At 42.0% G+C, this 23,121-nt stretch overlaps 1 protein-coding gene across 2 annotated transcripts in view; it reads right to left on the minus strand.

The window, feature by feature from the left end:
• SGCD (sarcoglycan delta) overlaps positions 1 to 23,121 on the minus strand; it is a 648,169-nt gene that overhangs the window by 164,146 nt on the left and 460,902 nt on the right. For both annotated transcript variants that reach the window (XM_055429152.2, XM_055429151.2), the window contains exon 4: positions 3,069 to 3,156. In XM_055429152.2, the coding sequence (XP_055285127.1) occupies positions 3,069 to 3,156 (88 nt within the window). The remainder of the gene's footprint in view (positions 1 to 3,068; positions 3,157 to 23,121) is intronic.

Here is a 23,121-nt window from a genome sequence, read left to right on the forward strand (position 1 = left end):
TGAATGAATGAATGATCTCAGCATGGGCATGGGGTGAGTGCAATTTGCCCAACCTGGATTCATTCGGATATGGTGTAATGACTTGGGAACACAAACGCCTGGACTGTGCTTTCAAGGACTTGGGCAAGATCACAAGACATACTCCCAAGGAGTCAAGAACACTGGCCTGTGTGTAAGCTGAGTTTTCTCTGAACCTATTAATGGTGTGTGAGATGCAAGTGTGTGTACTGAAGAGATGACTGCCGACAGAGAACACAAGACAAATAAGTTATTTTGTTTTTCAGGCCTTCTCAGAATACAAAATGGACTCTATCCCGGGCCCAGAATCATTTGGGTATATAAAGCTCAGGAGTTGGTGTTTTAGCCAAAACTCCATAGAGAGACCATTGGCTCCATGGTACAGATTGCTTGTTCTGTTGTTGATTTCACCTGGGGCTGCCAAACCTCCTTGGATGTTGGTGAAATCTTAAAAAAAAAAAAAATAATTCTACAGAGAAAAGTAAATGGAGCTGGAAACCACTCAGGAGGTCTCCTGGCAAACTCACTGTTCCTCTCTGGGATGGAAAAGATCATTATTTGTAACCTGAACCTAATTTTCAGTTAATCCCTTTCTGCTCAGAGTGGTCTATGTGTGAAGCACGTCCTCAATTCACCTTCTCCATCAGGGTGCATCAGCCGTGTCCCAGTCCTGCCACTACCATCTGGAAGCTGGAAGGACCTGGGGCCATGAACCGTCATTTCTTTCCTCGTCCCCTTCATTCCAGGCCTTTTCCCACTCTGGTCAGATGCTGTGTCAGACTTCTACAACTTTCCTCTCTGTAGGTCAGAGGGTTCCCCCTCTGCACCTCCTACCAAGACAGTACTAAACCAGCAGAAGCATGAGTCAAATATGTGTTTGTGATCTCACCTGGGAACCTAACCATTGGTTAGAATGTTGTTTCTTGTGAAAAGATTATCTGAATTGCCAACACTAGAATTTCTTCTGGGCTTTTGAGACATTCATTAGGTAATAAGCAGGAGAACTCTTGAATCCTCAGGATTGTCTTAGTAAACCTGGCTGCTTGGGCAGCTGGTAGTGTTGGCTGTCAGATAAGCACACTACAAAGTGTAACAGGCCTTAGGAGATGTTTTCTCCTGGAACTGCTCTGTGCTTTCCACCATGTGTATCAATGTAAAGGGAGATCCCTGAAGGAAAACCTTAGGGAGTCTGTGCTGGGGTATCTATGTTGGAGATTCTATTTAGACATATGCACTATCCACTCTAGAAGGCATCTTGAAAGGCTGCTGCCAGCTGGTGTTAGGCTGGCTTTTGGCCCAACTCATTTGATTTCACCTTGTGCCTTAAGAGGTAAACAGGGGTCTCTGCTCTGGGGCCTGCCCTGAGCAGGGGAGACAGAAAGAAGATGGGGGAGGAGGGAGGGACAGGAGAGAGAACAATGGAAAAGGAAACGGAGAAGGAGAAAGGGGAGGGAGGAGGAGGAAGAGAGAAGGAGCTAGAGAAAGAGGGGAGAGGAGGGAGGGAACAGCGTGGCACAGGGAGACCAGGGAGAAGGAGAGACGGGGAGGGGGAAGAGGGGTGAAGAGAGAGGAGAGAGGGGAGTTGGAAGATAAGTAAAAAGTGGGGATGGGGAGGGGTGGGGAAGGAGAGGGAGAGAGACTGACTCTTCCTGAGTAACAGTCATGCATCCAATTCCAGCTTTATCAAAACAAAATCTCTCAAGTCAGCCAAATCTCCCACTGCAAATAAATGGCAAATGATCAACAGGCTAAGTAAGTTCCTTTTGAACGCGGGAATCTGGGAGCTGGAGGTCGGATTTATTTCCCTCCTGGAGGCAATTTTCACACATGCTGCTTAAATCATTGCTTACTGAAGCTGTTTATTTAATTATTTAGCATCGTGACTGCGGGCCAGATGTTAGAGAAGCCAGGCCTCTGAGCCGGGCGCTGGCTGGAGAGCTTGTTGTTTATGGATTACGGGCTCTGCCACAGCAGCTCCTCCAGTGGGAGCTGGTCCAAGTCACCCACCGGCTGACTGCGTCCCTCCAGACACCCACATCCTGCAGCCGAAGAGGGAGGCACCACCCCCGCCCCCACCCCAGTGAGAGTCTGGCCACAAAGGTACCTGCCTCCCTGTGGCATGTTGATGAGTGGAGCTCCAGATGTTTCAGTCCCAGTTATCTATCAGGACATTCAGGCAACTGGCTTCTCAAAATGTCCATCTGTATACCTCTCTCTCAGCCCTGAAGCCAAACAAATGGCATCTTCTGTCTGGAAGTCTAACAATGCCATTCAGACATAGTCCCTCTCCCCCAGCCGCTGTGGGGGTGCACAGAGGGTCCTGTTTACTGCTGTTCATAACCTACAGAGGGGGTAATACCACCCAACACATTATGTGACCATGAGACCTGTGTTCATCATTAGAGTCGTTATTGTGAATAACCAATCCTTGTTTAAATTTCAGGACTATGCAGCTTAAAGCCCACTGAGTGCTTTCCATGGCTGTTAGAAGCAGACCTGCTCTATTAAAAGGAACCACAGACACATATTCGGGGTAGGGGAGGAATACAGCTGCATCTCGCAATGGAGCTAGGTTCAAAGTCAGCATGTAGGGCAAATAAGGCACCGATTCAAACTATCACCACAAATCCCTTTTACAACCCATAAAGTATGATGTGCATGGTTTTGTATATGCTGTGCCATCTCCCAATTAATCCAGCACAGCCAGCTTTTCTTGCAGCGCTGGAGGAGAGAGCTTCCCTGTTGCTGAGCACCCGCTGAAGCAGCTGGCTGGTGTTTAGGGGCCATGGTACATGAAAAATTGTTTATTCTTCCTCTCTACCCCCTAAATGAGGATCATCAGATTTGCATAAGTTAAATGTGTGTATAGAATGAGCCTCTACCCTTGAGTAGCACCATGGAACACATGCTTTGTTCTCCTTTCTGAGGCTGTAAAATGTGTGAGCAGACGTTCCTTCTTAGATCCACATGGTGCTTCATTCACCCTTCCACTCGCTGCTTTCTGAGTGCTTAGCCTGGACCAGGCACTGCTGAGTTCTTTCTTTTCTTACCTGTTATCAGCTGAGTTAGTACTTTAGTCTGTTCATTGAGGATGTTCACTGTAACATTTCTGGCAGATTTGAAGTATAGGGCGTTACCCTGTAATAAGAAAATAAGAGAAACACATGAAAATAGCAGATTTTTTCCCCCATTATAGGTTCTTATGAGATATTGAATAAAGTTCCCTGCAGTATACAGTAGATACTGTTTTTTATTTTATAGATGGTGACAAAAGATTTCTAAATAACTGTAATCCCACCTCTCCAAGGGCTGAACTGATCTTTGCTGTTGTATTTTTTGCTGTTTAGTCACTAAATCGTGTCTGACTCTTTGCAGTCCCATGGACTATAACCCGCCGGGCTCTTCTGTCCATGGGATTTCCCAGGCAAGAATACTGGAGTGGGTTGCCATTCCCCTCTTCAGAGGATCTTCCCAACCCAGGGATAGAACCTGCATCCCCTGCCTGGCAGACAGATTCTTTACCACTGAACCACCTGGGAAATAAAATTCTAATTGATGTATCTTTATTTGAAAATCCTAGTTGTTTATAGTTATCCCCACATACAATTAATTGGCATTCAGCCAAAATGGATTTTCCCCAAAGAGACACACAGATAGACAGATATACTCAAAAGAGATTTCATATACACATATGAAACACCCAAATCTGTTGAATCCAAGACTACAAGAACACAGAGCCCTTTAGCTCTTGCTGTAGATGCTAGTTAGCTCTGGTACATGGGATGGTCAGGAATGATGATAGTCTCCTAATTTCACCCTGTCTAGTTCACCAGTTTCTCCAAAGGAATCATGCAGAGCCTTAGTGGAGAATAAATGCTTGTGTAAAACACACTAGGTCTACCCCTCCAGCAGGTCCACCAGCTGTGAGAATCCAGGTGCTCTGCGGGAGGATGGTATGCTTTTTGTAGAGATGTTTACCACATGTGGACACACAACCCAGGATATCCAGCATCTCCAAGAAGACCTCTGCCTCCCCTTTTTTCCTTTTCTTTATCCAGATGTTTTTCTTCCAGGCATCCTCTACTTTCAATCCATCTCCCTTTTATCAAAAAGGGCACCTGACTCCTCTTCCACATGGTGGCAGACATTTCTGAGAATGACTCAGAACAAACACTGGTGTGCTTGTTCTATAAAGGTCCTGATAATAAATACTTTTGGCTTTGTGGGACATATTTTCTCCGTGTTGACTACTCATATCTGCTGTTTTTGTGCAAACCAGCCATAGACAATACGCAGACAAATGGGTATGGCTGTATTCCAATAAAACTTTCTTCGTGGACAAAGACAATTGAATTTTATATGTCATAAAATATCATTCTTCTTCCCCTTCCCCCTTTTAAAAATACTAAAAACTATCGATTCTTGGTTTGGGAAGATCCCTTGGAGAAGGAAGTGGCAATCCACTCCAGTATGCTTGCCTGGAAAATCCCATGGAAGGCTACGGCCCATGGGGTCACAAGGTGTCAGACACGACTAAATGACTAAACCACTACCACCACCAAAAACTATCTCAGTTCACTGCTATTTGAGAACAGGCAGACATAGGCCATAGCTTGTCAACCCTCAACTTAGATGTTCTTTGCTTGGAATAAACTAAAGCTCTAAAACAAAGGATGAATCTCTGACAGAATATGTCAGTAATCAGATAGCTGTTACCAGAAAAAAGAATGTGGGTACTCATCCTCATCTTTTCAAACCCTGTTGCCTGAATATTTAGTAAAGCCACTATGGATTGAGTCTCAAATACAGAGAAACCACTCTGCCATGAATCGTGAGGAAAATGAAGACTGGAAAGATGCCCTTCACCTTAAAAGTCTTTTGTTCCGATGGGGACAATGACACAGCACACACACCTATAACACCAGGCAGGGGACGGCAAGGGTGATTAGAGAGTGGCAAACTGTGTGCTAAGACTTTCCTGAAGGGTGAGGCTATTCCTGGCTTAAGGATGCACAAGAGAAGCAAAAGGGGTAGTCATATGTGAGCTGAATTCCCAAGACAGGATAGGAATTTCCCAGTTCAGTTCAGTCGCTCAGTTGTGTCCGACTCTCCGCGACCCCATGAATCACAGCACGCCAGGCCTCCCTGTCCATCACCAACTCCCGGAGTTCACTCAAACTCATGTCCACACAGTCGGTGATGCCATCCAGCCATCTCATTCTCGGTCGATCCCTTCTCCTCCCGCCCCCAACCTTTCCCAGCATCAGAGTCTTTTCCAGTGAGTCAACTCGTCGCATGAGGTGGCCAAAGTATTGCAGTCACAGCTTTAGCATCAGTCCTTCCAATGAACACCCAGGATCGATCTCCTTTAGAATGGACTGGTTGGATCTCCTTGCAGTACAAGGGACTCTCAAGAGTCTTCTCCAACACCACAGTTCAAAAGCATTGATTCCTCGGCGATCAGCTTTCTTCGCAGTCCAACTCTCACATCCATACATGACCACGGGAAAAACCATAGCCTCTACTAGACGGACCTTGGTTGGCAAAGTAATGTCTCTGCTTTTTAATATACTATCTAGGTTGGTCATAACTTTCCTTCCAAGGAGTAAGCGTCTTTTAATTCCCTGGCTGCAATCAGCATCTGCAGTGATTTTGGAGCCCAAAAAAATAAAGTCTGACACTGTTTCCACTGTTTTTCCATCTATTTCCCATGAAGTGATGGGACCAGATGCCATGATCTTTGTTTTCTGAATGTTGAGCTTCAAGCCAACATTTTCACTCTCCTCTTTCACTTTCATCAAGAGGCTTTTGAGTTCCTCTTCACTTTCTGCCATAAGGGTAGTGTCATCTGCATATCTGAGGTTATTGATATTTCTCCCAGCAATCTTGATTCCAGCTTGTGCTTCTTCCAGCCCAGCGTTCCTCATGATGTACTCTGCATATAAGTTAAATAAGCAAGGTGACAATATACAGCCTTGACGTACTCCTTTTCCTATTTGGAACCAGTCAGTTGTTCCATGTCCAGTTCTGACTGTTGCTTCCTGACCTGCATACAGGTTTCTCAAGAGGCAGGTCAGGTGGTCTGGTATTCCCATCTCTTTCAGAAGTTTCCACAGTTTCTTGTGATCCACACAGTCAAAAGCTTTGGCATAGTCAATGAAGCAGAAATAGATGTTTTTCTGGAACTCTCTTGCTTTCTCCATGATCCAGTGGATGTTGGCAATTTGATCTCTGGTGCCTCTGCCTTTTCTAAAACCTGCTTGAACATCTGGGAGTTCATGGTTCACATATTGCTGAAGCCTGGCTTTTTCCCAAGTTGGAACAAAAAAACAAGGAAGATTATGGACTTTCTCATCTCTTTTTCCTTCTAAAACTGGTGATTTGTGGGCCCAGTCCAGTGCCTAGAGATGGTGAAGAGGCAGAGGTATGCTGACTGCAGGTCAGTTCGAGGTCTGAGTTGTTTTCACAAGAGGCGGGGTGGGGCAGCCACCACCCAGGCATTGTCCACACATGGATGGTTAGAGCCATGGGTCCTCTCACCCAAGGTTAACTGCTAAAATGGATGGAGGACTAACTCATGCCCTGAGGAACCAGCTCACCTTGAGTGAGGGCGTTTGTCCTAGTGTTGAGGGAAGAGAGAACTGCCACATCCAGGCAACCACTGATTCACTGACCCCCACTCTCCATTAATGGCTTGAAATTAAAATTTTGCCTGGTGAATAAAGAATATTTTTTTTGTTCTGTTTTTTAATTGGAACAGGGAAGAAGAAATACAATGAATCTAAAGTTGACGTAGTTCTTTTTTCCCCTGTCCATTAGAAAACAAATATTAACCAAAAATTGTTTATCTTTGCCATTGGTTCTGGCAGTGCTTAACTCTTCTACTGAAAACTTAAAAATTAAGCTTTATAAGTTCAAGCAATGTGAGAATTCAGAATTTGGACACTGCAAGGGGGATATAGGTTTCTAGAAGTTAATGTACTTACTCTTCATATATTGAGCAACCTGGCACTGCAGAGAGAGAGGTGACCCGGAATCAGAGAACTGAACAAACTCCACAGTCACTGACCAGTGTGTGATTCTGAGCAACTTGACTGCTCTGTGGTTCATTCTCTGCAGCACTGATAGCAATTAGCAGCCGCAGCAGCAGCTGGGGCTGACATAACTGAGCCCTCTCTATAAGCCAAGCACACAGTAGAAGCCCCAGAGTCAAGCTAACTAGTTTCCAATCTCTACCACATTCCAGTTGGCTGACTGAGCGAGTTAAGCGTTCTAAGTCTCAAGTTTCTTGATATATAATGTTGCACATATTATCATTATTACAATACAAATCTGACTACACTTATTAAATTCTATATATAATTAACCTTCTATGTTCCAGGCAAACAGTAAGTCCCCTAGAGTTGGTAGCGTTGGCAGACAGGGTGGACAGGGCAGGTTAGTGACAGAGGCAGGAGGAGGAGGCGGTTGGGGGAGAAAGAAAGAATGGAGGGCGGGGAAGATGATCTTTGTTTGAATATCCTTATCCTTACAATCCACCTGTGAGCTAAGTTTTGGGTATCTTCTATGTCCACTATTCTGTTTCCAGATTTCAAAGGATCTCCCTATAGTTGCAAGTTTTTCACTATTATCTTTCAAATGCCAGTATTTTCAAATGTACCTCCCTGTCCTTAATATTCACAAAATTCTATTGAGGAGGAAAAAAAAAATCTCCTAACAGCTTTGATCAAAGTTTATAGCGAGAGATAAAATACAGCCAGCCATTCCCTTTTATTGCTATGTCAAAATATAATACCTTAGCATTAATTGATCTGTTGTGCTCACGCTGGCAAACAGTCTTTGCTACATCAGGATTTAAACAAAAAGCCTCATTCTAGCCTGGGACACCTTGCTGTGATCCTCCCAAATACCTGATAACAGAAAGGTTGCCGGGAAAACAGCAGGAACCACCAGCTAACAAACTCTGAAGTGCCTCCCCTGACAGCTGGGTCAGTGCCATCATATTTGTTCTCTGGGTTGGCTGACTGAGGTTAAACCAGGGAAAAGCAGCCAAGAAAAGCACCCCTGGGGTCTCTGTGGTATCAGAATGAGTATGGAAAACACTTCCATGTCTGAGGAGACACTAAATTCTGCTCACTTAGCTGCTTCTATTTCCTGTCTCCCTCCCACTCCCCACTGTAGCCCTGGGGCCTGGGGAGGTTAATTTCTGCTGCAGGACAGCCTGCTCTGGAGCCAGTGAATTTCCCTAACTAACCTCAAGGCAACCATCCAAGGACAAGGGGCGTGTGGGCGACCAGGGGGAGGCTTAGCCTCGCCTACTGGAAAGGAGTCTGGCAGACCCAAAACTGCTGTGGATTATCAGAGATCTGGACCTGGGGAAGTCAGTCAGTGGCCAATCAGCCCAGATTCTCCTGGACACAGGCTGAGGCTGTGTGGGACATGAGGAAGAAGGCACTTAAAATTTCCCGTACTTCAGGACAGCAGGACAGTCCACATTAGGACTCTCCTCAAACAACTAAAGCCTGTAGCATTTGGATGGATAAGAACCCCCATCAATTTGCTTCTCTAGAGCTTCCGTCTGTGGGGTCACACAGAGTCGGACACGATTGAAGTGACTTAGCAGCAGCAGAGTACAACAAGCAGAACAGAATCACACCTTTTCTTGATGACTCAAGACCACTCAATAAACACTATTTGTCCCACAATGCTTTCCAGGGGTTACTGTAAGCAGGCAGCTATTTGAACACTTAATGGCTCCATCATGCTGACATTTTGAAATTATCTGTTCTTATATGAAGACAGTCTATATAAATATCAAATACTCCAAAGCTTATATTGAAGAGCAGTGGTTCACATCTCTTACCATCACAAGAGCTTTCAATTTGCCAGGATTCTCCTTCAGGTACTTCCCTCCCTGTGGCCCAAAATATGCTCTGTGCTCTCTCTTGATTGATTGGCTTTAGATGTTAGCCACTGAATTTCTGCAATGGTATGGACTCTTGCATATAATTTTGGTCAAATCAATATTCAGAATCTACATTATCAAGGTTATGTGTATACTGTCCACAGTTAAATGAAATCAAGCTCTTTAATTACATTTCCTTTTCCTTTCTGGCCCACTATTTTTTTCTTTTTGTAGAATAGATAAATGCTTCATGTAAAAAAATGATTTTTTCCCTCCTAATGTTGAATCCTTTTTCTTTAGGTTCTATATTCTAGGAACTAACCTTAGCTTTAAAGTTCCAATATTTCTGCTGATTAAAAGAAAAAAAATTCTACTACCATATCTGTAATTTTCAAAAGCTTTTTCTTATTCTTTGAACCTTCCTTTTATACCATCCCTTCTTTGTTTGATTGACACACTGTCCTCTCTTTGGGGCTTCCCTGGTGGCTCAGATGGTAAAGAATTTGCCTGCAATGCAGGAGACTTGGGTTCGATCCCTGGGTTGGGAGCATTTCCTGGAGAAGGGAATACTGGCCTCCCACTCCAGTATTCTTGCCTGGAGAATTCCATGAACAGAGGAACCTGGCCAGCTACAGCCCACAGGGTCACAAAGAGCTGGACACTGACTGACTAACACTTTCATTCTCTCTTACAGGGGAATAAAAAAGCTCTTTGGAAGCTCTGTGTTTCTGGAAGGGCAAACCCTGCCACAGTGTACTCTAGTGGGGAATTGGCCAATTCAGTGGAGAACCTCCAAATGTCAGTACCTGTGGGCTAGCTTCATCAAAGAGGGATTCTCTAAATTCCTGCCAGGCAGGCGGTAGATAGAACCTTAGAAATCAGTTCTGATGTTGGAGGTGGAGAGGGCTGGATATGTTGCTATTCATTGGGCAGACTTTCCTTCAAACCTGTTTTCAGTGGTTCATTCTATGTCTAACAACCAGAGCCTAGAGTTATTCTGGTTTAACTTTTATTTTTAATTGAAACATAGTAAATTTACAATGTTGTGTTAGTTTCTGGCATATAGCAAAGTGATTCAGTTTTCTATATGTATATTCTTTTTCATATTCTTTTCCATTATAGTTTATTACAAAATATTGAATATAATTTCCCGTGCTATACAGTAGGACCTTGTTGTTTATTATATATACATAATATGTAACTGCTAATCTCAAACTCCTAATTTATCCCTCCTTTCTTTCCACTTTGGTAACCACAAGTTGTTTTTTTTTTCCTATGTCTGAAAGTCTGCTTCTGTTTCATAAATAAGTTAATTTGCATCATATTTTAGATTTCATATATAAGGGATATCATATGGCATGCATTTGTCTTTTGTTGACTTACTTCATTTAGTGTGATAATCTCTAGGTCCATTCGTGTTGCTATAGATGACATTATTTCATTATTTACATGACTGAGTAGTATTCCATTGTGCATATGTGCCACATCTTCTTTATCCATTCATCTGTCCATGAACATTTAGGTTTCTTACACGTCTTGGCTTTGTGAATAGTGCTGCTATGAACATTGGGGTGCATGTATCATTTGAATTGGAGTTTTTCTTTGTAGGCAGCATATTGTTATACAATCTGCCACTCTATGTCTTTTGATTGGAACAGCTAGTCCATTGACATTTAAGGTAATTATTGAGAGGAATGTATTTAATGCCATTTTAAGTCCTGTTTTCTAGTTGATTTTGTATTTTTTTTTTTTTTGTTCCTTTCTTTCTGTTTTTCCTTTTGTGGCTTGATGGTTTTCTTTTGGATTATGCTTGAGTTCTCTTCCTTTTGGTTTTTGTAAATCTACTGAATGTTTCCTCATTTGTGATTACCCTGCTTTTCAAGTATGTTAACCCATTGTTATATTTACTTGCTTTAGACTGGTGATCATATGGGTGGTCATATAGGTGCAAACAAATTCTAAAAAAATCTTCATTTCCTTACTCCCCTCCCCAACGTTTTATGATTTTGATCTCATTTACAACTTCATATTTATCCTTTTGCTGTTCATTGCAGTTATTATCACTTTTACACACACACAAATTTAATCTATGTACTGGCTTAAGTACATAGCCAATTGTGATTTTTCTCTTTCCTATATATCCTTGCCTCTTTTCTATTTAGAGAAGACTTTTTAATCCTTCTGGATGGCTATATTCTAGGTAACAATCCTCCTATCTTCTGCTAGGGTGGAGAGGTTACTTCCTAGCTGGGTCAGGTGAGGATGGGGTCTGGGTATAGATCCAGATCTATATCCAAATCTGCATAAAGTTCAGTTGCTCTTTATGCAGATTTTCCAACCAGTGCCCTTTGTCAGCCTCACTCCGGAGTGCATCATGACTACTGTGGACTCTGGGCACTGCACCTCAAGTGCTTTGTGGAAAAGTAACACTGTTCTACTGACTCTGGACAGTGACTCCCAAGTCTTCAGGGATATCTAGCTCCTGAGACTTTCCGGGCTCTGTACCATGGATCCTCTTCCTTGATTTATTTATTTTCTTTCACTGCATGTTTGTAGATTCCAGCTCTGCCTGGTCAGCCCCGTCTCACTGACTGTCTATCATCCCTTTCCATCATTTTTCTTCCTCTCTCTGTGATAATGTAAGCTTACTCCTTTTTAGTTTTGTCCTCTTACTTTCTTTCTGAGTGAAGTTTCTGAATGAAGCCGAGGCTTATTTCTCACTGCTATCAGTCTATCTCTAGGGCCACTTCTGACTTCTGCTTTCTTAAGTGGAAAAAACAGGTTAAACTGTGTAACTCAAGAGCAAATGGTGTCTACTCCAGGACACAAGACCTTCTCTTAAGCATCTTATGTATACTGAGTGTCTAGAACATACTATATACTGTCCTTGGCCCTGGACAACAGGAAGGGAGAAGCTCCTTGTCCATCAGAAAAAAAATAACCATGACAATAATGCAGTATCCCTTCCATTGAGATCTATGTTGTCCAAGTATGAAGGGCACAGATTTTAATACTTGCTTTTGATGCCAGTTGCATCAACACAGCCTGTTCTGAAGTTATTTATCTTCATAATCCTACCTGGTAGTGTGTTTTCTTTGCTCTTGTAGGAACTAACAATCCGATCTGGGAATGCAGATAAACAGAGAAAATCCCAAGAAAGCACATAAAGAATTTCCACATTCAGGGAAGTTTTTTCAATTCTCAGTGGGAATGAGGTTCAGAGAAGGAAGGGATCAGTGTGGCTGGCATCCTGCAGCATCTTCCCAGAGGAGAACTGGGCTGGCTTCTACCTTATCTGCCTAACAAAACGGCACAGCAGTTTACAATAGCAGAGCTTCCACCTAATGTTGACTTAGAATACAGGGGAGCCTGGCCTGTGGAGTAATGGTTCAGAGTGCAAGCTCTGGAGTCAGATTTGGGCTTGAATCCTAACACTTTTATTAACTGTGTAGCATTGGGTAAATCCTTTTTGAGACTCATTTTTTATATTTATGAAATGAAGTTAAAGGCTACCTAATACTGCTGATATGAGGATTAAAAAAGATAGTATGTGCCAAGGGCCTAGCACAGCAGCTATCAAAATGGTACATAAACTATAATAAAGAAACAGACAAAACCTACAGAAGGAAGTTTTCTTAGAAAACAGCCAATTTAAGGACAGGGGCAAGAAATATGAAACATGAGCCTGGAACATCTTACAGGGTCAGAAGGAAGGAAGTGCTCAAAAACATCAAAAGCCAGAAAAACACCCCACAATTATGGGGGACCATGTCAAAGGAACACAGGAGAAAAACTGAAAAACTTCCCAATGGCCAAGCTGTGAAGCCTAATGTGAACAACAAAATAAATATTGCAGCATTTAATTATTACCCAAGGCATAATAAAATAAATATCTGTGAGTCCAGTTCTGATATAAATAAATGATTAAAGAAATAAATGGAGGAAAAAAAAACAACTCTCCTATGTAGAAGAATTCCAAACATTTTTCAGTTAATTCTCTGCTCCTTAAAGATAGATAAACTTAGTGACTTCCTTTAGAAGAGCACAGCATGGAAGAGGGGACAGAAACGTCACAGAAATCTGACAAACACCATTTCATCCAGGGGATCAAGGTCAACTTCAACAGTGGTAAGTCTTGTTCATATGAGGGATCCTTTACCTCGGAATACATTCCAAATAGGAAAAGGATTTGGAAAGGGATACTTTCCAAATAGGAAAAGGAATACGTCAAGGCTGTATATTGTCACTCTGCTTATTTAACTTATATGCAGAGTACATCATGAGAAACGCTGGGCTGGAGGAAGCACAACCTGGAATCAAGACTGCTGGGAGAAATATAAATAACCTCAGATATGCAGATAACACCACTCTTATGGCAGAAAGTGAAGAAGAACTAAAAAGCCTCTTGATGAAAGTGAAAGAGGAAAGTGAAAAAGTTGGCTTAAAACTCAACATTCAGAAAACTGAGATCATGGCATCTGGTCCCACTATTTCATGGCAAATAGATGGGGAAACAGTGGAAACAGTGGCTGACTTTATTTTTGGGCTCCACAATCACTGCAGATGGTGATTGCACCCATGAAATTAAAAGACACTTACTCCTTGGAAGGAAAGTTATGACCAATCTAGACAGCACATTAAAAAGCAGAGACATTACTCTGCCCACAAAGGTCCATCTAGTCAAGGCTATGGTTTTTCCAGTAGTCATGTATGGATGTGAGAGTTGGACTATAAAGAAAGCTGAGCACTGAGGAATTGATGCTTTTGAACTGTGGTGTTGGAGAAGACTCTTGAGAGTCTCTTGGACTGCAAGGAGATCCAAGCAGTCCATCCTAAAGGAGATCAGTCCTGGGTGTTCATTGGAAGGACTGATGTTGAAGCTGAAACTCCAATACTTTGGCCACCTGACACGAAGAACTGACTCATCTGAAAAGATCCTGATGCTGGGAAAGATTGAGGGCGGGAGGAGAAGGGCATGACAGAGGATGAGATGTTTGGATGGCATCACCGACTCAATGGACATGGATTTGGGTAGACTCCAGGAGTTGGTGATGGACAGGGAGGCCTGGCATGCTGTGATTCATGGGGTTGCAAAGAGTCGGACACGACTGAGTGACTGAACTGAACTTACCTTGGTAGTCTTCCTCTTCAAAACCCATTCCCCTCATCTGATCATGAGAAAACCATCAGACAAATCTTAATTGAGGATCATTTTACAAACACCTGAGCAGTACTGCTCAAAATGGTAAGGGCACTGAAACCAAGGAAAGTCTGAGAAACTGCCATAGCCATATAGAACCTAAAGAAGCATGACAAACAAAATGTGGTATCCTGGATGAGAACCTTGGATATAAACAGGACATTACATAAAAACAAAAAATGATTTATTTTAATCTAGTAACAATGTATCAATATTGGTTCATTAACTGTGACAAAAGTACCATACTAATGTTAAACACTAGTAATGGGGAATATTGACTATGGGGTATACAAGAATGCTCTGCATAATCTTTACAATCTTTCTGTATATATAAAACTATTTAAATTTTTAAGTGGTCTTTTGGAATGCTATATTAGGCTGCCAAATTCCAAGATCCAGAATTTCAGGAAGAGACCTTGGAAGGGTATTCATCTCTGAGAAGGCAGGATGCTTAACACATTATGGACATGTGATTTCACTCTGAAGTAGATCCTGTTATTACAAAATTCTCCCATAAACAAACTTATGTCCACAGGATTTTATCTTTGGCAATATTAGAGTAAACAATAGTGGAGGGGGGTCTCTCACAGCCAGTTTTCTACCCAGGGCTCTTTACACATACTCTCTCTTTTTTTAAAATTTACATTTCTTTTGTCTTTGTGAAGTGAAAATCGCTTAGTCAAGTCCAACTCTTTGTGACCCCATGGACTATACATATTCTGGCCTGGAGAATACATATAGTCCATGGTATTCTCCAGGCCAGAATACTGGACTGGGTAGCCTTTCCCTTCTCCAGGGGATCTTCCCAACACAGGGATCAGATCCAGGTCTCCCGCATTGCAGGCAGATTCTTTACCAGCTGAGCCACAAGGGAAGCCCTTTTGTCTTTATATGCTCTCATTCTTCCCTGGTCAGGTTACAGAACACAGGGTAGTCAGAAGTCGCTGGCTCCTCAGTGGTAGGAATCACAATGTATTGGCTATTCTGATCAATGTTCACTAAATAATACTTTTTAAAACAATTGAAGTATAGTTGACTTACAATGTTCTATTAATTTCTGCTGTACAACAAAATGATTCAGGTATATATATACCTGCATTCTTTTTTATAATTTTTTCATTGTGATTCATCACAAGATACTGAATATAGTTCCCTATGCTGTACAGTAGGACCATGTTTTTTGTTTATCCATTCTATATATATGTTTCCATCTGATAATCCTAAACTACCAATCCGCCATCCCCCCACTCCCTTGGCAAACGCAAGGGAGTTCCCTATGTCTGAATGTATTTTTAATAAACACTAACTCTTGATGTGAATAGAATAAGCAAACTGACACAACTTAGATTTGCCATTAAAATCATACCAAAAGGTAGTTTGTAAGTATAACTTCAGCAAGCATCAAATGTTTTCATTGTCATTAATATTTTAAGTAGGATGTTTTAGTTATCTTTGAGTTGATCCTCATATGGTCATTTCTATTTTACCTTGGAATATCTTTTTATAATGATGCTTTTGTGGATTTCTATTGTTTTGAAAACGTTTTCCAGTCATGAATAATGAAGCTACACTGTGAAGCACTTACTCACACTAAGCTGGGAGCTGGTCCAGTTTTTCCATCACCACATTCCTGTTCAGATACTCTCCATGATGTGCCCAAATTTGGGTGCATTTAGGTCTCTCTGGATATGCAAGTAAATTGAACTGCTCTGTTCAACAATTTTTTTGAGGTGTCATGTTAGCATGTCAAAACTGGAACTGGACCGCCAGCTTTCCCAGTGCTTGTTACATTCCTGGCATCCACCAGGCTTTCAATAAATATTTGCTGAATAACTGAATGCTCAGACCAAATTAAGAGTCAACAGAGAGTGAGAGTTGTCAACAAAGGCAGCAATTAAATGAAGGTTGACATCAGCTGTCAGAGTTTTCAAAAGGCAAGCCAGTAAGCACGGCTGATGCGATAAACACAGGAAACAGAGGGCTGGGAGGAGGCAGCATAGACCTGTAATCAACAAATACTTGCTCACCACCTACTGGAGTGCAAGGAACCTCATGTGGTACAAATGAGAGCTTGAATGCTGAGACTCTAGATGACAGGGAGAAGCAGAGGTGTGCATCGTTACCCTCAATTTTTGTTGACATAAAGGTTAAATTGTGCCTGTGATTTTCCCTGGGCTTGTAGCATCCATCTGGCATATGGTATGGAATATAGCTTATTTTAATCAGCATTTGTTCATTTCATAAACATTTCAAAGGTTGTGTTCTAGACATAAAGCACTGTGGCAAGTTCTGAGCATAGTACTGCTCTCCTGGAGGTTACAACCCCTAGTGGTGAGGATGGACATGAACTGAAGAGTTGCTTAAATGATTATATAATTGCAATTGCAATGAGTGCAATAAAAAGGAAGTAGAAGTTGAAATGCGCACACATGCAAGAGAAACCTACCCTAATCTGGGCAGTCAGTGAAGGTCTTCGTAAGGGAGAGACACTGTGGTTGAGATCACAGGAGTGAATGGGAATCAGTTAGCTAAACCCAGAAAGAACTTTCCAAAGAGTGATAGACAAGTGTGCTGGCCCTTAGGCAGGAGGGAGCTTGGCATTTTTAAGGGACAGAGAGAAAGGCCAACATGCAAGGAGATTAAAGATCAAGGGAGAGAGGGAAACGCATCCCCCAAGTCTGCCATCAGCTTTGCTAACTCAGTCCATGCTGTCCTCTGACCAATAGGGATGTTTGATTGTGATGTAAGAAAACTCATTTGTTTTTCCTTAAGGAATGGTTCTTTGGGGTTTTACAAATAAATCTTTTCCTGCCTTAGTTAAGTCCCCTACATAAGAACCTTCAAGCTGCAAACTTCCTAAGAAATGAATGTGAGTTTGCCCGTCCAATTATGTAGGGCAAGAGTGCAGCTGCAGCTTGCCCTCCAGCTTCCATTCCTGACGACCCTTCCGCTCTACCATCTCCCGTCTCCTCGGCCACCTCCAGTCAGTAAGTCTTCTTGCCTGTTCACTTGGCTCCAGCCCCTGTATGCCAGTTGTACTGTATTACTGTACTTGTCAAGGAACTCTACTGCAAGATTTAAAATGTGTTCTTTATTCTTTGCTTTTGTTTTTTATTTCACACGTTTTACATGTGTGAAAAGTATTATGAACCTAGTACATACTATATAGCTGATTGTGTTAGTTGGGTACTGGGGCTAACTTTGTTGGACTTATGAATGTGTTCCCAGAACAGAATTTGTTCATATACAGGGGAATTATTGTATTCTACTCTACCCACATTTGGGTTTCATCTCTCATACTAAGTCCTCATTGCCTGTGGAATCCTCTTTGGTAAATAGTTGAGGTGGGAATTCAAATGGAAGCCATTTTCCTTAACACTGTCTACCAACAGATTATTTTCCCTCCTAGTAGGCGGTACTATCTTTATCCAAAATATACATAAGTCTGTGCCAGAACCTTCTAGTTTATTTTATTGTCTATCTCTTTGGGCATCTATACTATCTTCTTCTATTTCTATGGTTTATGGTACATCTAAATATCTGATAGATTCATCTTCCCTTTTTACTCTTAGATGCCACTTAAATGATACTAGACTTTCTCCAGAAGCAGGACGTCATCAAAGGATTTTAAGCAAGGGAGTGATGTGAGCCTGTTTTCACCTTAACCTCTGGTCACTCTGGCTACCTTGTGAGGACTAAAGTGAGAAACCAGGTTGGAAACTTCTGTAGTCATCCAGGTGGGAGAAGATGGCAGTTAGACTTGGAGTTGGGACAGGGAAGATGTGCAGAGAGGTTAAACATATATTTCAGAATTCATAAGTGTCGAGGCTTGGGAATGAGGAAGGGGCACAGTCCAGATGGCTCTTATGTTTCTGGGCAACTGGAGAGGTAGGAGGCCATTCACTGACCTGGAGAACAGTGTGGAAGAGAGAGAATACCTGGAGGGAGAGTTTGGTAGATGGAAGGTTAAGGACTTAAGAACTCAGGTTGGGGCACAGTAAGTGTGAATTTCTTCAGAATCCGGTAAATTGAGGTGCAAAGCTGCCATTTCTTTCAACTCTACATTCTATCTTTAAGTACCACTGTACATCCACAATGAATACTAAAAGCTCCTTTAGAAAAATGTTCACAATTAAACTATCTCAACTGACAAAACTCACACAGAAATCTGTGCACTTTCATGTTGATTCTTTCTGGCAGCTTAAATTTTGCTTTCTACTTTCTCTAGAAATCATCACTTGGGATCCTATGAGAGGGCGGACATATAATAATGCAATCGTTCACTTAAAGGTAACATCTCAAGTCAAATTTCTCATAGTTTGAAGGTTACAAAGAATTGAAAGAAACTTCTTAGGAAGATAAAAGGCAGCGGTTCGTCCAGTCTGGTGTGGAGGTATGCATGTGAGTGTGTCCAGAAGATGACGGAGGGGTGGGTTTAATGATACATACAATAAACAAGTCAGCAAGAGACATATAATTATGAGTTAATTTAAATTTGCTTGTCAAAGTTCCTGAAATGTAGCTATCTCCATAAACTGAAGTCACTCAGTTGTGTCTGATTCTTTGTGACGCTATGGTCTATAGCTCCCCAGGCTCCTCCGTGCATGGTATTTACCAGGCAAAAATACTGGAATCAGTTGCCATTTCCTTCTCCAGGGAATCTTCCCAACCCAGGGATCAAACTCAGGTCTCCTGTATTGCAGGCAGACTCTTTACTGTCTGAGTCACAAGCTACCTCCATAGGAGAGAAGAAAATGCTGGTGATTTTCTTCTATGGGGGTCAGGTCAGATCTGAGGGTTAAATGGGATACCTTGGCTGAGAATGACTTCTTGCACATTCCAATTAAAGAGTCCAAAGGGACATAGTTTAACCTGGACTTAATTCTGAGAGGGTGCAGCTATTGCAGAGACTGTTTGGGCATACAGAAAAAAAACAGATGTGTTATTCCTGCTTGACTGGGGATACCAAGGTCAGTCTTGGTTACCCTTCTAGTTGCCCAACACAGTGCTAGAAACTGTAACAGCAGTGTAAGAGACCACCTAGAGCTTGTGCTGCATTTGGAAAGATAACCTTAAAATTTCAGCAAGACTCCAAAACCAGTGTGACATCGGAGACAGACTGTGAAGGGTCACCTGATGATGTCCAATTCACTCTCCTACACATCATCCTAGGTGACTGCTTCATCTTTACAGCATATATCGTGACTACAGCTTCATTAACTGACTGAAACTTCTTTGTGGCATTTCCTAGTATTTTGCAGAAAACTTCTCCATAATACGTGAGTAGTCATTCTTCAAAAAAAAAATAAAAACCTGCACAAAAAGATTTTGTAGGGGTGGGAAAGTTCAGTAAACTCAATGCTACTTCTAACTTCCAGCTGCATAATACTTGTGAGTCTATTATCAGCTCTAAGAAGTCCCACATCAAAATAATTTGTTTAGCTTTGTGTACCCAGGAGTTCTAAAATCCAATTAATCCTATAACTTTATTTTTCTGAAACTACATGTTTACAGAAATATGGAAGGACCCAAGTGGGGAGTGGTACATTGCTGGTTGCTTTAAATAACTTAAGTATCTCTAGCTTTATCTTTTTAAAAACCAACAAAGGACTTTTTAGCAGAGAAGCTGACACATGAAAGTTCAGTTCAGTCGCTCAGTCGTGTCCGACTCTTTGTGACCCCATGAATCACAGCACGCCAGGCCTCCCTGTCAATCACCAATTCCCAGAGTTCACTCAAACTCATATCCATCGAGTCAGTGATGCCATTCAGCCATCTCATTCTCTGTCATACCCTTCTCCTCCCACCCCGAATCCCTCCCAGCATCAGAGTCTTTCCCAGTGAGTCAACTCATTGCATGAGGTAGCCAAAGTATTGGAGTTTCAGCCTTAACATCAGTCCTTCCAGTGAACACCCTGGATTGATCTCCTTTAGAATGTACTGGTTGGATCTCCTTGCAGTATAAGGGACTCTCAAGAGTCTTCTCCAGCACCATAGTTCAAAAGCATCAATTCTTCGGCAATCAGCTTTCTTTACAGTCCAACTCTCACATCCATACATGACCAATGGAAAAACCATAACCTTGACTAGATGGACCTTGGTTGGCAAAGTAATGTCTCTGCTTTTTAATACACCATCCAGGTTGGTCATAACCTTCCTTCCAAGGAGTAAGCATCTTTTAATTTCACGGCTGTAATCAGCATTTGCAGTGATTTTGGAGCTCAAAAAAATAAAGTCTGACACTGTTTCCACTGTTTCCCCATCTATTTCCCATGAAGTAATGGGACCAGATGCCATGATCTTTGTTTCTGAATGTTGAGCTTCAAGCCAACCTTTTCACTCTCCTCTTTCACTTTCATCAAGAGGGTTTTACACTGAAATCAAAATCACAGGAAACTAGTCGATCTGATCACATGGACCACAGCCGAATGTGGTCCACTGGAGAAGGGAATGGCAAACCACTTCAGTATACTTGCCTTGAGAACCCCATGAACAGTATCAAAAGGCAAAATGATAGGATACTGTATGAAGAATTCCCCAGGTCGGTAGGTGCCCAGCATGCTACTGGAGATCAGTGGAGAAATAACTCTAGAAGGAATGAAGGGATGGAGCAAAAGCAAAACCAATACCCAGTTGTGGATGTGACTGGTGATAGAAGCAAGGTCCGGTGCTGTAAAGAGCAATATTGCAAACGAAGCTGGAATGTTAGGTCCATGAATCAAGGCAAATGGGAAGTGGTCAAACAGGAGATGGCAAGAGTGAACATAGACATTCTAGGAATCAGTAAACTAAAAGGGACTGGAATGGGTGAATTTAACTCAGATGACCATTAGATTTACTACTGTGGGCAGGAATCCCTTAGAAGAAATGGAGTAGCCATCATGGTCAACAAAAGAGTCCGAAATGCAGTACTTGGATGCAATCTTAAAAAAAACAGAATGATTTTCATTCGTTTCCAAGGCAAACCATTCAATATTATAGTAATCCAAGCCTATGCCCCAAACAGTAACGCTGAAGAAGCCGAAGTTGAACGGTTCTATGAAGACCTACAAGACCTTTTAGAACTAACACCCAAAAAAGATGTCCTTTTCATTATAGGGGACTGGAATGCAAAAGTAGGAAGTCAAGAAACACCTGGAGTAACAGGCAAATTTGGCCTTGGAGCACGGAATGAAGCAGGGTAAAGGCTAACAGAGTTTTGTCAAGAGAATGCACTGGTCATAGCAAACACCCTCTTCCAACAACACAAGAGAAGACTCTACACATGGACATCACCAGATGGTCAACACCGAAATCAGATTGATTGTATTCTTTGCAACCAAAGATGGAGAAGCTGTATACAGTTAGCAAAAACAAGACCAGGAGCTGACTGTGGCTCAGATCATGAACTCCCTATTGCCAAATTCAGACTGAAATTGAAGAAAGTAGGGAAAACCACTAGACCATTCAGATATGACCTAAATCAAATCCCTTATGATTACACAGTGGAAGTGAGAAATAGATTTAAGGGTCTATATCTGATAGACAGAGTGCCTGATGAACTCTGGACGGAGGTTTGTGACACTGTACAGGAGAGAGGGACCAAGACCATCCTCATGGAAAAGAAATGCAAAAAAGCAAAATGGCTGTCTGAGGAGGCCTTACAAATAGCTGTGAAAAGAAGAGAAGCAAAAGCTAAGGAGAGAAGGAAAGATATAAGCATCTGAATGCAGAGTTCCAAAGAACAGCAAGGAGAGATAAGAAAGTCTTCCTCAGTGATCAATGCAAAGAAATAGAGGAAAACAACAGAACAGGAAAAACAAGAGATCTCTTCAAGAAAATTAGAGAAATCAAGGGAACATTTCATGCAAAGATGGGCTCGATAAAGGACAGAAACGGTATGGACCTAACAGAAGCAGAAGATATTAAGAAGGGGTAGCAAGAATACACAGAAGAACTGTGCAATAAAGATCTTCACGACCAACATAGTCACGATAACGTGATCACTGACCTAGAGCCAGACATCTTGGAATGTGAAGTCAAGTGGGCCTTAGAAAGCATCACTACAAACAAATCTAGTGGAGGTGATGGAATTCCAGTTGAGCTATTTCAAATCTTGAAAGATGATGCTGTGAAAGTGCTGCACTCAATATGCCAGCAAATTTGGAAAACTCAGCAATGGCCACAGGACTGGAGAAGGTCAGTCTTCATTCCAATCCAAAGGAAAGGCAATGCCAAAGAATGCTCAAACTACTGCACAATTGCACTCATCTCACACGCTAGTAAAGTCATGCTCAAAATTCTCCAAGCCAGGCTTCAGCAATATGTGAACCGTGAACTCCCAGATGTTCAAGCAGGTTTTAGAAAAGGCAGAGGCACCACAGATGAAATTGCCAACATCCGCTGGATCATGGAGAAAGCAAGAGAGTTCCAGAAAAACATCTATTTCTGCTTCATTGACTATGCCAAAGCCTTTGACTGTGTGGAACACAATAAACAGTGGAAAATTCTGAAAGAGATGGGAATACCAGACCACCTGACCTGCCTCTTGAGAAACTTGCATGTGGGTCAGGAAGCAACAGTCAGAACTGTACATGGAACAACGGACTGGTTCCAAATAGGAAAAGGAGTACGTCAAGGCTGTATATTGTCACCTTGCTTATTTAACTTATATGCAGAGTATATCATGAGGAACGCTGGGCTGGAAGAAGCACAAGCTGGAATCAAGAGTGCTGGGAGAAATATCAATAACTCAGATATGCAGATGACACCACCCTTATGGCAGAAAGTGAAGAGGAACTCAAAAGGCACTTGATGAAAGTAAAAGAGGAGAGTGAAAAGGTTGGCTTGAAACTCAACATTCAGAAAACAAAGATCATGGCATCTGGTCCCATCACTTCATGGGAAATAGATGGAAAAACAGTGGAAACAGTGTCAGACTTTATTTTTGGGGGCTCCAAAATCACTGCAAATGCTGATTGCAGCCAGGAAATTAAAAGACACTCCTTGGAAGGAAAGT

Source organism: Moschus berezovskii, chromosome 8, assembly GCF_049115385.1.
Source record: "Moschus berezovskii isolate FMDL1 chromosome 8, NW_MosBer_1.0, whole genome shotgun sequence".
NCBI classification, from domain to species: domain Eukaryota; kingdom Metazoa; phylum Chordata; class Mammalia; order Artiodactyla; family Moschidae; genus Moschus; species Moschus berezovskii.